The sequence below is a fragment of the Siniperca chuatsi genome, linkage group LG7, assembly GCF_020085105.1.
Source record: "Siniperca chuatsi isolate FFG_IHB_CAS linkage group LG7, ASM2008510v1, whole genome shotgun sequence".
NCBI lineage: Eukaryota > Metazoa > Chordata > Actinopteri > Centrarchiformes > Sinipercidae > Siniperca > Siniperca chuatsi.
In genome coordinates, this window is record NC_058048.1 from 25,651,121 (window position 1) to 25,665,876 (window position 14,756).

Below are 14,756 nucleotides of genomic sequence, written 5' to 3' on the forward strand. Positions count from 1 at the left end.
ATGAGTTCTAAGCTCCACCATTATGTCATGTTTAATCTCATTCTATTTTTCCATGTTTAATCTCATTCTATTTTTCTTTTTCCATGTCCTTGGTTTAAACTGTAATTGTGCCCAATTGACTCTCTAAATGGCTTTTGAATCCATTTTAATTGTATTACACAATGTTTCTTATTGAAAGCACTGTAGCCCTTCGAGCTTTATTGACTTGGGCTTATTCCTCTCTTTTTCCTTCTCTCAGCAACAGCCCTGCTCATAAGTATTACCTAGCCACCAGTCCAGTGAACGGTGCTGTGTACCTTTCGGACACCAGCAGCAGGAAGGTTTTCAAGGTGAAATCTCTGAATGTTGTGAAAGATGTGGCCAAGAATCTGGAGCTGGTGGCGGGAACTGGTGACCAGTGTCTCCCATATGATGACACTCGCTGTGGGGATGGAGGAAAGGCAGTTGAGGCCACTCTCACTAACCCCAGAGGTATTGTATGGGTGTTATTATAATCAATGTAGTGTGCAGTTTCAAGTCAGTTGGGGTCTTGTTCTCTCTTTTCTTTACAAGTAGACTAGATTGATAGCTGAAGATATAGGCACTTTTCATGCATTCAATTATCTTTTCTTACTCCATCACTAGCTACGTCTGTAACTCACTAGCTTCCGTTATTTTAAAACTCAATTTTTTTATAGTATGCCTTTCCATGGGTTTCCAGGAGTGTTCTTTTTCTTGTTGCTTCTATATTTGGATGATGAATTAGTCATTAGATCACATACTTACTTTTTTTTCCTCCATCGGGAAGACATTGTAAATCACTACTGAAATAACACTCAAGTCCCACTGAAATGTGCAATATGTATTGTATAGTCCAGGTTTTGCGATTTAAAAAAATCAATCCTTGCATTATTTTTTATTGCCATGATTAGTCTTTAATTTTTATTCCAGTGAATAGAGCTTAATTGTCATTTAGTGGTGCTCTGTCCTCACATTAAGTCACAGATAAATAAAATAATTGATGGATATTTTCCTTTTCTGTCCACTGGGTGACTTTTTATCTGCAGGCATTACAGTGGATAAGTACGGTGTAATCTTCTTTGTGGATGGGACCATGATTCGCAGGATTGACCAGAATGGTATCATCTCTACTCTTCTGGGCTTCAATGACCTGACCTCTGCCCGACCTCTCAGCTGTGATGCTGTGATGGACATCTCTCAGGTACGACCTCTTTGACCTGGGCAGCCAGCATGTGTCTTCTTGCCTCTCAACCTACACCAGTCTCCTTGACTGACCCTGGTCTCCGGGATGCTTACATCCCCATGTGAGCTTTTGTGTCTGTAGCTGGAAGCTCATAGCATGGATCTAGTGGCCCTGGGTCTAGTTTTGATCCACATTTGTTTATTGGTTGCATGATGCCAGTTTTTAGATTTACAGGACTTGCAAAGGATACTAAGGTAGAGGAAGGCAGTTAGAGCCTACAGGCATTTAGCACTCTGTTGGGATTCCACTGCCAGTTTTCAGACTGAATGCTGTTTTCCTGTGTTCACTTAAGCCCATTTCGGTAAAGTTTCTGTACCTGTTATTTGTCATAAATGAAGGCTGATGACTGAAATAGTTCAGGTCTGATCTTTATTACTTCACAAGAGGAAGTTCCTTATGGAGCGAGGCAGCAAAAAAAAAACACATTTTGACAGTAGAATGCGTTAAAAACTGAAAATATTATACACACAGTACAAAATACAATAGTCTGTGCGATTTAAAAAAAAAACCCTGTAAAAATAATAGTAAGGACCAGATACAGTGTTAGGTTATACGGTTAACCAAGAGGCAGTTTGTGGTATATTTAAATTACATGTGTTTATTGCACATAGAATAAATCAAACATTTTACATGTTGCACCTAATTTTTGCAAAAGCTGCATCTCCAGGCTGCGGGAACCCACAGGAACTGGAATAAACATAGCACCTGGCTATAAAGCCTTGCTAAACCAGAGGTGGCACTGTAGTCCAGGGAGCTTCCATGTCTGTGTCAAGTGGCCACACAGCCAAGTGCAAAGGGCCTTTGACCTATAGCTGCAGGGGGATGATGAGGATGACCCATAACCTCACTGTCTCTAAATTCATGCACACGTGTTCACTGATGCATGCAAACACATGTACACACACACACATATATGCACACATATGTACCAGACTGCTACACCAGACAGAACACATCCCCCAGGCAAGGACACTGCACTGAGGTCACATCACTCTCTAGCTCAGTGACCTCCCTTTAGAGGTGACGAGACAGACTTTTGCATACTCTAGCAGCCTTTGCATGGCTGCTTAATCCTGACATTATAACTTCAACCCAAGTAGTTAGGGGTTGTTTTGTACAGAGCCCAGGAGTTGTCATGGAGAAAAATATAACTAATTGGTGCTCTCGATTTAATAATTCATGCCCATAGATGACTTCATTCGTGCTCTTGATTTAATAGCCTATTGTTTTTGGCGTGAAACACCTGCTTTGAAGCACTGTCTCTCGCTCTCTTGCCACCCAAAAAAAAAAACAATCCTTAATAACAAAATATACAGTAGCTGTATCATTAACTAGACTGCCTCCTCACACAGGACAACTTCTGAACATCAGGCTTTTTTTTCCACATTCCAGCTCTGAGACAAAAGCCACAGTTGGTGAGGCACGCACACAGACCTCACATACAGACCTCTCCCTAAATCACTATACCTTTCATATATGTTAAGTTTAGCCTATTTCATTTTTCTCCTATTTCATCAAGTCTGTAATGCGTTAGAGTAATAAATCTTACCGATTATGTTCACGTCACTGAATAATCAGTTTATTTATATTAATTATTAAATACCTGTAGCCATCACACAGCAGCAGGAATGATAAGAGCATTTCCAAATTAAGAATGGGCATTTTCATGCACGGTGGCACAGTAGCGTAACTTCATTAATTATTTATAATTATTAATTATCCCATCAGGGCAACAGGATCGGTCACGATCGGTCATAAAGCAGCCGTCCTCAGGTTGAGTCCTGGGCTCCATCAAATCTGTCAGAACATTTTTATTTTACTGTTGTTAAAAGTCCAAACTCTGCATATCACACATTGCCAACATGATCCACTAGTCAGTGAAATTAAACATGTTGACATGTATCACTTTGTCCATTAAACCAAATTACCTTCTGCATAAAACCAGAGCTTACCGTTGTGTAATATTATGGTGTTCAAGCCCCTCAGAAGCCACAGCTGGTGGCTGGACCCTGGTGTAGGTTAACGCACAGGACAGCCTCCTGTGTGCAGGGGGCAGGATTGGTTAGATTTTAAAATTTGTTTTTTAAAAAAACAGAGAAAATCAAATTTGGTGAATGGCTTTATGCAATTTGGAAGTGTCTCGTATATGATGATGTTATGGAGGAATGCCCTCAATTAGTACAATGATGCAAGTCCATTTTAAATTGAGATTAATTTATCTAAAAACGTGCTCCATCAAACATGAAATGTGAAACAACTTTTCCATCAACAGCAGAACTCACAGGAAGCAGACTGGACTGTGACTGAAAATTAACCTGCATGCATCACACACCTGGCACTATCCCAAAAATATTAAACAAAGGATTTTTACTGTTTCTAACGAATAGTGAAATGAAATTTGTTTAATCTTACATGTGGAAACAAAAAATTATTGATTTCAAATAGTTTGAAAGCTGTGTGCTATTTTCAAGACAATATCAACCCACTTATCTCAATTCTGTTTTTATTTTCCACCTCAGGTTAATGTGACTTTATCTGCCTGCAGGCTTCTGCACAACAGGTCTACAATGAGTTGAAAACTTCACTGATGTTAAGTAATGTTCAATTGTGATAAAGGTTAAAGACTATAAATAGATCAGCAGTCAATAGTGGCCTTCGTCTTTACAGGTCGATCATAATCACTGTCCAAGGTACTGATCCTGGGACGCTGACTAGCAGGCTTCCCATTACTACTCGAAGGGGATGCAGTCTTGATGGTTGTCCTTTAAAAAAAATCTGTATTATTTTAGGAAGTTTTGCGATAAGTTCCTTGAGTATTTTGCTGTTTTGGGGCTCTACTCTAGCATTTTCTTTTTTACCGTGGTTATCTCTGTGCTGATATCACAATGTGGCTCTGTCGCTCATTCCTGCTTTGTATCAGAATCAGAATCAGAAATACTTTATTGATCCCCGAGGAGAAACTCTTTTGTTACAGCAGCCCACTATCACGTCAGTGCACACAGGAATAGAAGTACTAAGCAAAAAATATAATACACTGTAATACAGGTCAGATAAATTAAGTACCAAGTGGGTATAAGTATAAAATTAAAATAAGTGTGAAGTATGAAGTGGGTTTACTGGTTGATGATAATAATACGATATAAAGTAATATTGCATGAACTGTCAAGTTAAGTGTAGCTTATTAAGATTATTGTGAGATGGTGGATATTGCACAGCAGTAATAGAAGTATGAATAAATATCAATAAATAGGGAATTTTAAACTGAAAAGAGTATATTGCACAGCAGTATTAACACAGAATATTCCACTATTTCAAGTATTGCAGTGATGTTAATGATCAATGTCCAGTTTAATGACTTAGGGTCATATATACTAACACTTAGAGGCAGGAGTGACTTCCTGTGGCGCTCTGTGGTGCTTTTTGGGGGGATGAGTCTTCCGCTGAAGGTACTCTTTAGTTTGACCAGCACGTCATGGAGTGGGTGGAAGACACTGTCCAAGATGGCATGTAGCTTGGCCAGCATCCTCCTCTCTGACACCACCACCAGAGAGTCCAGCTCCACCCCCACAATGTCACTGGCCTTACGGATCAGTTTCTTGAGTCTGTTAGCGTCCGCTCCCCTCAGCCTGCTGCCCCAGCATGCGACAGCATACAGGATAGCACTGGCCACCACAGACTCATAAACATCCTCAGCATTGTCCGGCAGATGTTGAAGGAAAATAGAGGCGGCTCTGGCCCTTCCTGTAAAAAGCTTGAGTGTTCTTGGCCCAGTCCAGTATATTGTTGCCTATTAGTGTATTTGTGCCTGACTTTCAACTGGACAAAGAGACACAGATGGCTCACATTATGACAAATGCATTAATATTACCTCTTATTATACACTCAGTAACTGTGTCCTACTTAACTTTTAGTTTCCAACAAGCCTGTTTTCATATCAGGCTACAGCATTAACTGGTCTAATATATTGTTATTTTTAGGCTATTATTTGTAATTCGGGGTGCAGTGAAAAATATTGCGCTGCTCCAGCCCTTTCAGCAGCCACAGAGCTGGAGCCTGTGCTGGGTTCACTCATTGAGGGTCTGTAATAATTGTTTATTTAGAAGCTACCTGAAGGTGTTTTGTAATTTTGGAGAGGTCTCTGTGTGTGTGCACCTCCACCAACTAAAGCTACACAAATTGTGGCTTTTGTCTCAGAGCTGGAATGTGGGGAAAAAAAGCCTGATGTTCAGAGATTATCCTGAGTGAGGAGGCAGCCTAGTTAATGATACAGCTACTGTATATTATTTCATTAAGGGGTGGCTTTGTTTGGGCGGCGAGAGAGCAAGAGACAGGGCTTGAAAGTGGGTGTCTCACGCCAAAAACAATAGGCTATTAAATAGAGAGCCCAAATTAAGTAATCTGTGCATATCCGTGAATTAAGTAATTAGAGAGCACAAATTACTAATTCAAGAGCACAAACTGGGGGGGGGGGGCTCTCCATGACACCTCCCAGACTCCCTAGTTTTGCCATACCTGCCATAGCAGTAATTTATAATCCAAATGTATTGTATTGTTATGTTATGTATTGTGTGTGTGTGTGTTATCTATAGTATCTATAATTATTTTAGTTTTGCTCTCATGAAAAGAGTATTCTTGGGCTTTATAACATTTGATTGATGTCCAAGCCCTGCTCCATGTGCATGCACTAGTTTGTTTCTTGCCCCATCGTGTATGTTATTGAGTAAGACTAGCAAACAGGTCCTGAGGGGGCTTCAGATGCCAGTGGAGAGAAGCTTTCTGTGTGTGTGAAATGATGTATTCAGCAGAGGGAGCAAAGCCTCCAGCTGCCCATTTCCAGCCACAGGGGAACTCCATCCCCCTCATGACCCGTGCTTGCTGCTCTCTTACCCCCACCCCCACCCCACACACAAACACAAGCGCCTATAGATGCTCACTATCCCAGCTCCACAGCAGAGAGGACACAGGCAGACTCCACAACGATGACAAATCGCACAAGCACTGCCAGAGACACTCAGACAGTAAAAAGCATCCATTAAAAATTCATTCAGGGCACATAGCTTCCTACTTCAAACACTCCCCAACCCCTCACTTAGGACCAGAGTTTCTGGAGAAGGCTCATCACAGTGGTCATTACTTTTGCTGTACCTCACCTGTTCTAGGCAAAAAATAATGTCAGATCTTTCTCTCTCCTTTGATGAGGTCATTGTTATCCTGCCATGCCATCTGTGCGGTGAGCGTACTGCAGCAAAAATCACTCTTGATTCGATGTGCAGCTCTGTAACCTTTATTTCTTAACTTTTTTATCATGCAAAATGACAAGAGTTTGACCTCGTTCAAGAATGTGTTAATTTGTTTATACCAAGGCCTCAGGTCCTTGCTGTTTCAGAAATCTGTTCCATTTTCTGTTTCAAGTCTTGAAAATCTTCTCTGCATCCTGCTGAGTTCAAACTTAAATAGAGGGAAACCATGTCTTAAAACAAGATCACTTGAACATATTTCAAGGATGTTAGCAGCTTCAGAAAGCTTTATCAGGGTTCTGACTGTGACATTCAATTCAAATGTAAGAGGGACTTCAAATAATGACATATTACTCTTCTTCAGACAGGCATCATGCTGGTACAAGCAAAGAGTGAAGAGATTGCTAATGGAAAATGGCATTATAGTTCTATTACAAGTTCAAATACATTTAAAAATAGTTTTGTGTTGGGACAAATCCGCGGCTTGCTTCCTTGGTGACAGGCAGGCACTACTGACAGCTGCCCCACTGTATAAAGGGGAGGGTATGATCGGGTTACAGCATATGGGAAAGCAGCTCGGGAAATATCCCCTCATCAGTCAGAGTGGCGTGAAAACCTCCTTACAAGCAGCTCCCCCGAGCCACTCCACACACTGGCTCATGAAATATTTAACCACCAGTGTTGACAAGAAATAGGTTTTAAGAAATTGAAAGTCTCCCCTTCATTTCCCAAGTAAATGCATTTTCTGCTCACTGAAAGACGACATTTATTCACTGCCAGTCTCCTGTTTGTTGTATGTAGCCCAAGATATGTCCTATTATATAAACCTCCTCTGTTTTGTGGGGGATGATGCAAGGTTTATGGGATGTGAGCTGTGTGTGATGCTCAAATCTGTTTTTCAGTCTAAGGTACTCCACTTGTAAAGAGTGTCAGGGATTCAAGAACAAGACCAATGCCAAGAGTGCCGAAACATTCACGTAATCATCTCCATAGAATCCCCTGTCAGTTCTAGATTAATTATTGTGTCAGCATTGCCCTTTAAATGACGAAATTAGGAATATGTGCTGATAGTAGGTAAATAAAAGGCATAATATGGCAGACTGTTACCAGAAAGCTGTTGGCTGTTAGCAACCTGCTACTCTGTGCTCTATTGAGTGTCATATTTTGTGTTTCAGGACCCCTGTGTTTAGTGCTGTGTAATGTAGAGTAGCATGTCAATAAAAGTTCAATGTAATGTGTCTACCTTGACTTTTTTCCCACATTTATCAGTGGAAACCATTAACCCTCAAGTTTTTTAATTCACAAGTCACAAACCTGCATTTTGTATTGAAAAGTTTTTGGGGAATTTATTGTTTAACCACAGACAGTAGCCCACTTCATGGCCAAACACTCACACAATGAACTCAACATGTTGCATAGGTCAATTTCTTTTAGCTTTCTACTCATTTGGCTTACATAAAGTAAACAATTTGCTTTAGTTTTTTTCCAAAACACATAATTAAAGTGAAAGTAAGAGTATGATATGAGGGTCAAGGTCACAATTTATTTCATATTAAAGTACACATGACCTAATGCTCAGGAGATTTCTCCCTTGTCAATTCTAGTGATAAATGTTTATGCAATTTGCATTTCCAGGTCATTATGACAAATTAGTCAACCATAGTAACAGCTACATAAATTAATTTACCTTCCCATTTCCCAGTTGTAGGTCTCATCTAATAGGTTGCCTAAAACCTGAACCTGTGTTTGTATTTTGGTATAGGTTTTAATCAGTCTTCTTTGTTGGTACTCAAATGCTTCTAGTGAAATATGGCACTTCATATTATGTTCCTAAGAGATCCCCCTGGGATCATAAGTGAGAGGGAGAACGGTAAATTGTATGAATCCAATCATTCCAATTTGTTAAAAGCCTGATATATTGTTAGCAGAACAATAAGTCATAATTTAGGAGGCCAGAGGCGTTCATTTGGTAAGTGTGCTCCAGTTTCTTTTCAAGGACTCATGCAATCTCTTGTCATTACAAAATTAATAACCCAAAGCAAGGAAAAACAGTGGCTCGGTAGAGGTGAAGGATGCAGAAACCCAGTCCTTAGGTGTCCAAAGTTCTCATGATCAATTGCAGAGAGCTTTTTTCAGTTAATCTGATCATTTGAATGATCTTTCCTTGTTCTGCCCACCACTATTGTTATCATCTTTGATCTTAAAAATCATGTTTTTGTGTTTCCTCTTTTAACAGTACACCAGCTGCTCTTTTCCTCCTTATCAGATAATAAATTGTTTCAAAAAATGTTTTTGCTTCCAGCGTAAGCTATGAGATAGCCCACCTTTTTCACAGCAGTCGATCTTTTTTGTAAGCAGTTTTCAATGATTCTTCCCTTGAGGGACTGTTTCCCTCTGAAAAAGTGAAAAATGTGTGGATCAATAAGAGTATGGTCTGTTTTTGTGACCTGAGGCTGATATTTTTGGTGTGTTTTTTCCTCTTAGGTGCGTCTTGAGTGGCCCACAGACCTGGCAGTGAGTCCCATGGACAACTCCCTGTACGTCCTGGACAACAATGTAGTACTCCAGATCTCAGAAAATCATCAAGTCCGTATTGTAGCAGGCCGGCCCATGCACTGCCAAGTGCCTGGGATTGACCATTTCCTCATGAGCAAAGTGGCCATACATGCCACCCTGGAATCTGCCAATGCCCTTGCTGTGTCCCACAATGGCATTTTGTACATCGCTGAGTCAGATGAAAAGAAAATAAACAGAGTACGACAGGTGTCCACCAATGGAGAGATCTCCCTGGTTGCTGGGGCACCAAGTGGCTGTGACTGCAAGAATGATGCCAACTGTGATTGTTACTCTGGAGATGAAGGATATGCCAAGGATGCTAAGCTGAATGCACCCTCTTCTCTGGCAGTGTGTCCAGATGGAGAGCTTTATATTGCAGATCTAGGCAACATTCGTATCCGCTATGTGCGCAAAAACAAGCCCTATCTAAATCCCCTCAGCATGTATGAAGTGTCCTCTCCCATTAATGATGAACTCTATCTGTTTGACTCCAACGGCAGCCACATTTTCACACAAAGTCTGACTACAGGAGACCACCTCTACAATCTGACGTACACAGAATCAGGAGATCTGAGCATCATTACTGATAAGAACAAAAACACAGTGATTGTCCGACGAGACACGACAGGAATGCCTCTGTGGCTGATGGTCCCCGATGGACAGACATTCTGGTTCACCATTGGCACCAACAATGCCCTTAAAACTGTTGCTGCCCAGGGTCAAGAACTCGCTGTAATGACCTACCATGGCAGCTCAGGACTTCTAGCAACTAAGACAAATGAAAATGGATGGACAACCTTCTTTGAGTAAGTAATAAGAAACATTTGCAAAACACCTTTATAATCCTTATACCCATAGTGTGGATCCTAGATGAGCTGATTATAGATTACTGCTTCGGCCCAGAGAGCAACTAAATAGCTATGTTAAATCTCTTAAATCCATTATACAGTTTTCATTTAAAAGTCATGTCTGAAATATTTTAACTGGAAGCTCTGTATTGGTAGCACTAAATGCTAAGATGCTTTAGAGAGTGAATGTTTAGAGTTGAAGAACTCTTTGACATCTGAGTTCAATATTTTGGCACATGAGCTACCTTCCTATGCCTTGATGTTTATGTCACTCAGAATACAAGACCTGTGGAAGTATGGTTGTAATCCTGTTTCCTGTTATCATACCAAATAGGATTACTGGATGATATGTTACTCATCTGCACCCTTGCTTGCAGTGACAGACTGCAGACCATCACTTGTTTGGAGTCATAAGGTACAGGAACAACATCCTGTATATCTGCTGGCAAGCACATTTTACCGGTTGGACTGCGACAAGGCCCGGCAATATGAGCATAATAGAATAGCCAGAGGTAGTAATTGATTGAGGCAAACCACACATTGTGAGGGAACAATTGAAAACACTCCCACATGCTGCAGCACTGGAGCTTAGGATTTCATGTTCTTGTGACTTCTATGGAGCAATCTGTCCCTTAGCTTAATATACTGTACCAAGGGATACTGTGCTAAATGAATGTCATTCCAAAAAGTTTGATTAAGCAGATTGGCTAGTCAGACATCTGTTACACCTCGCTGGAGGAATATAACACTCTGACACATAATCAGATGCTCTGTTTAATCTGAGCAGGCATTTATCACCTGTGTTTGATTTGGTCGTCATCTGAGACGGTTGCATAGGCATTTCTCAAGGTAGAGAATTGCCTAAGGCTTCAACAAATCCAGTGGGTGGTTGGAATTCTGAATTATTTCTCTTTGACTTTCTGTAAAATGGCTCTAAAGAAAAGACAGAGATATTATAGCACCAGTGACACAATGCTTTTTTTTTAAGATGAAATACAAACAATAGATATTCAGTATCACAATGACAGAGCAAAAGTCTTTGTTCAGCTCTGGCTGAACAAGACATAGTTTGTGTGTGGACACAGTCTCACCCATACTTAAAAATCTAGAAAATAAGTACAGATTTTCAGGATGTTTGAATTGCACATGTATTATTTAATAACATCACAGAGTTAATGTGGAAGAAATCAGGATACTGTAGCATGTACACATATTCTAGAATTGGATCATTGTTTATGTACACTAACTCATTGTCAGCTTGAACATATAAAAAACATAAAATATTCAAACTAATGTTCAGTGTAATGAACTGTTCGACAGTTGATTACAGCCAACAAAACTCATGTCACAAAATCAACGCCTCATTTTATTCTTTTTAATTAAAAATGCCTGTAATCATTCACTAAAGAACAGAATCTTTTAAAATGATGATGGTGATTGTATCATCATGAAATTCCGATGAAAGTCTGTTATTTAAATGTCGTAAATGGGACAAAGTGTGAAAATAGTGTTTAAACCTGTAGTACTTACTAGGGTTTCAACAGTATGAGATTTTCACAGCACGATAAACGTCTCAGAAAATATCATGCTTTCACGGTATCACAGTATACAGTATTACACAATTATTATTATCATTTATTTTTATTACAATGGCCCTTAAAGGAATGAAAACAGAAGGGTTTTTTGGTTGAACAAACGCTTTATTATAATTTCACAAAATATTATGTCCTGACAAAACTTGAAACTTTTTTTTATTCAAGTATGTATAAAAAGTACCATAGAAAAACAATCTACAAAGCAAAGTTGTTGAGCCACCACTTCCTTTTTAATACATGCATGTTGGCAGAGAGTACAAAATACTCTCCATCCTTTTTCAAAACATGGTTATGTATTTAGAAATATGTAAAGGATAAAATGAAGCAAAGGAATTATTCGTTTCCTGTTTCTCTTTCATATTTACCCACAAGCAAGTCAGATCATCCGTATTTCATTTAGACCCAATAAAGAGTGTTTGTTTTTCTTGAATAATTAGCTTTGAAGGTCACTCCGCTACCTGAGGGTCAAAACCATAATTTGCTACCATCAGAATTGAAAAGGAACCTCCATTTATCTCTGCTCAACAAAGTCCACTGCTAAACAATTTATAGATTGAAATGAATTTGGATAAATGCAGAAACAAAACACAAAGGACTAACTTGTGAACAAACGACATCTGTTACACAGTCAAACTGTTGTAACCCTTGGCAACCTCATCTTTTCTGACATTTACTGTATACGCAGATGCTCTGCTAACCTCCTGGTGTTTTTGTTGTAGTGATAAGTGCTTATGTTTAAGGGTTACTGTAAATCTATTAAATCTTGTAGCATTCTGAAGGATGCCTAATTGTTCTCTTAGCCTCTAATTAATAGGGCAGTAATGCTTCAGTTTGGTAACAAATGTGCTGTAGCCACTGGGTTCAAGCAAATGGTATTAGGTTGATTTAATACATCAGTAGTAACAGCCGAATCATGTAAAACAACTGTTAATGAAGTTGAAGCAATCACATGGCTGTTGCCTTTATATCATCTCCACAGTCATCAGTCACATATGTTCCGACATTCTCAGGTAGCAAGAGGAAGTGAAAATATGAGAATAACTAATGCATAAAACTGAGGTTAGGTATGCTGGAGGGGATCCTGATATGAAGTGTCCTGCCTATTGTTGGGCCCCAGCGTGAAAGGTCATTGAGCTAGCATGTGACACAGAGGTGATGCGATCCGAATGGACTTTTGGCCATCCAGGGAAAAAGCAGTCCTCTCCTTCTGCAGAGCACCCTGCCCCCACACGCCCCTCTTGTCCAGGGAAAGCAAGGTAATAGGCAGCTGAGTTGAAGCAGGCAAGCGCCATTACAGCTCAGCGGTTAAGCCCGAGGAATGGCTCTAGCTCAAGACCCTAATAGAGACAGAGAGAGTTTGGGTCAGTGATCAAGCTGGGGCATGCAGCTTCGCTCTAGAATGAGATTTCTGTCTTGTGGACTCTGTGGACTTTAGTGCACAGGTGAAGGCAAACAGGAACACTCTTTGTCCAATGAATTGAACAGTTAAAAGTGGTATAGTGCAGGCAACATGTAAATTCTGGTGCTTTCACTGCAAAAGCTTTGATTGTATGATGAACACAGGGAGAATATCTTGCTGATAAAATATGAGCGGTATCAAAAGAAATCAAATGCTTTAGATATAAATTACTCTGCTATTTAGTATTTCCTGAAGTGGAAGACTTCATGCGTCTATGAATCCCAGTCCCTAGTACAGTTGAGATCAGATAACATTTATCTCTGGGAGATGATTCCTCTCCCACTCTTCCTTTCCATATTGGATATTTGAGATGGCAGCGCTGAGGAAATATCCGTAAACCAGCACCCGCCATCTCATTTATTAGAGGCTTTATTATGGCAGGCAGCAACATTGAAGAGGGCTTTCCAATCTGTATTCAGTGTGCGGATAAAAGTCTTCATTCTAAGTAATGTACCGTTCACTTACTCCCATTCTGGAACACTGGCAATCTGAGAGATTTCAAATTGTGCAATGCTGATGTGCTCTCTGAGAGCAAAATGAAACAATCTGGCCACTCATGTTCCCGTATGTGATGAACTGACTGATTTGTAGGCTAGGGAGATGCTGCATCTCTCCAAGAAGTCGCACCTCAGTGCTCCTGTATAATGAGATTCGGTAATATCACTAATCTTTTAAGCTAATAAGCAGTTTTCCAAATGTGAAAAGGTGTGTGCTTTCTCGTCTTGGCCATGACAGTTTTTCCTTGTTAATAGTAGTAGGTTTTTTTATTGTGTGCTTCCATCCTTTGAAAGTTACTTACAAACTTAGTAGCATTTATATTAATGTCACATTCACATCCTATTGGAAGAGCTATAATAGTCCAAACTTGTTTTACTCGTTGGTGTAAGCACACTCATCAATTCATGAATACTGAAAACTGCAGCAGACATTGCACACAAGTTGTGTTGATTGTGCTTCAGTGATTAAAGCTGATAGTTTTGAGTTTTATTACCTCAGGCTGCCAACATTGATGGATTTGCTACTGTGTTTACTGCCCGTGTTGACACATTTCCACAATTTGTGATACCAAGAGGGAAATATCGCACTCTACAAAAAACTCCCAATTCCTACTTGTAATTACAACTGGAACAGTTTATCCTAGATAGCAACTCATAATCACAGTGAATCTGAGATGACAGTGCAACTCATTAGTCACATTTATGTACCTACATGCATTTATGCATACCTGACCTGCATTTATGATTATGATTGCTTCGTTATGATTTAACAAATCTCAACAGGGCTCAGTAAATTTTTCATGCTACAGCACTGTTTATGATTCCGCTGTAGTTACTGTCCATACACCGCATCAGATGACATGCCCCTCTTTGCCTTCTTTGGCTCACATCAATGTATTTCTTTGTAGATATGACAGTTACGGGCGTCTGACTAACGTCACTTACCCCACGGGCCGAGTGAGCAGCTACCGTACAGACGCCGACAGCTCAGTCCGCATCCAGACAGAGGGTTCCAACAAAGAGGATATCACCATCACCACCAACCTGTCAGCCTCTGGCACCTTCTACACACTCATGCAGGGTGAGTGTCTTTTACTGTAGCTCACAAGTGGAGCAGGTGATTTTTTTAACGTATTTTGTGTTAATGGAATAGCCAAAAGCTTTAACTTTACATCAACAACAAAATCTTTTTGCTTCTGGTAATTATCTACAGTATAAAGTTATGATCAGGTACTGTAAAAGTCATAAAGAGGATCTTCCCATACTGCTTTTTGCACACTATATTTGTATAGATAGATAGATCAAATATTTCCATGGTCTA

General features: G+C 39.9%; 1 protein-coding gene across 14 annotated transcripts in view; it reads left to right on the forward strand.

The window, feature by feature from the left end:
• The window catches only part of tenm4 (teneurin transmembrane protein 4), a 192,332-nt gene that overhangs the window by 158,976 nt on the left and 18,600 nt on the right, over positions 1-14,756 (forward strand). For all 14 annotated transcript variants that reach the window (XM_044203214.1, XM_044203212.1, XM_044203216.1 and 11 more), the window contains 4 exons: positions 239-471; positions 1,047-1,201; positions 8,965-9,842; positions 14,344-14,516. In XM_044203214.1, the coding sequence (XP_044059149.1) occupies positions 239-471; positions 1,047-1,201; positions 8,965-9,842; positions 14,344-14,516 (1,439 nt within the window). The remainder of the gene's footprint in view (positions 1-238; positions 472-1,046; positions 1,202-8,964; positions 9,843-14,343; positions 14,517-14,756) is intronic.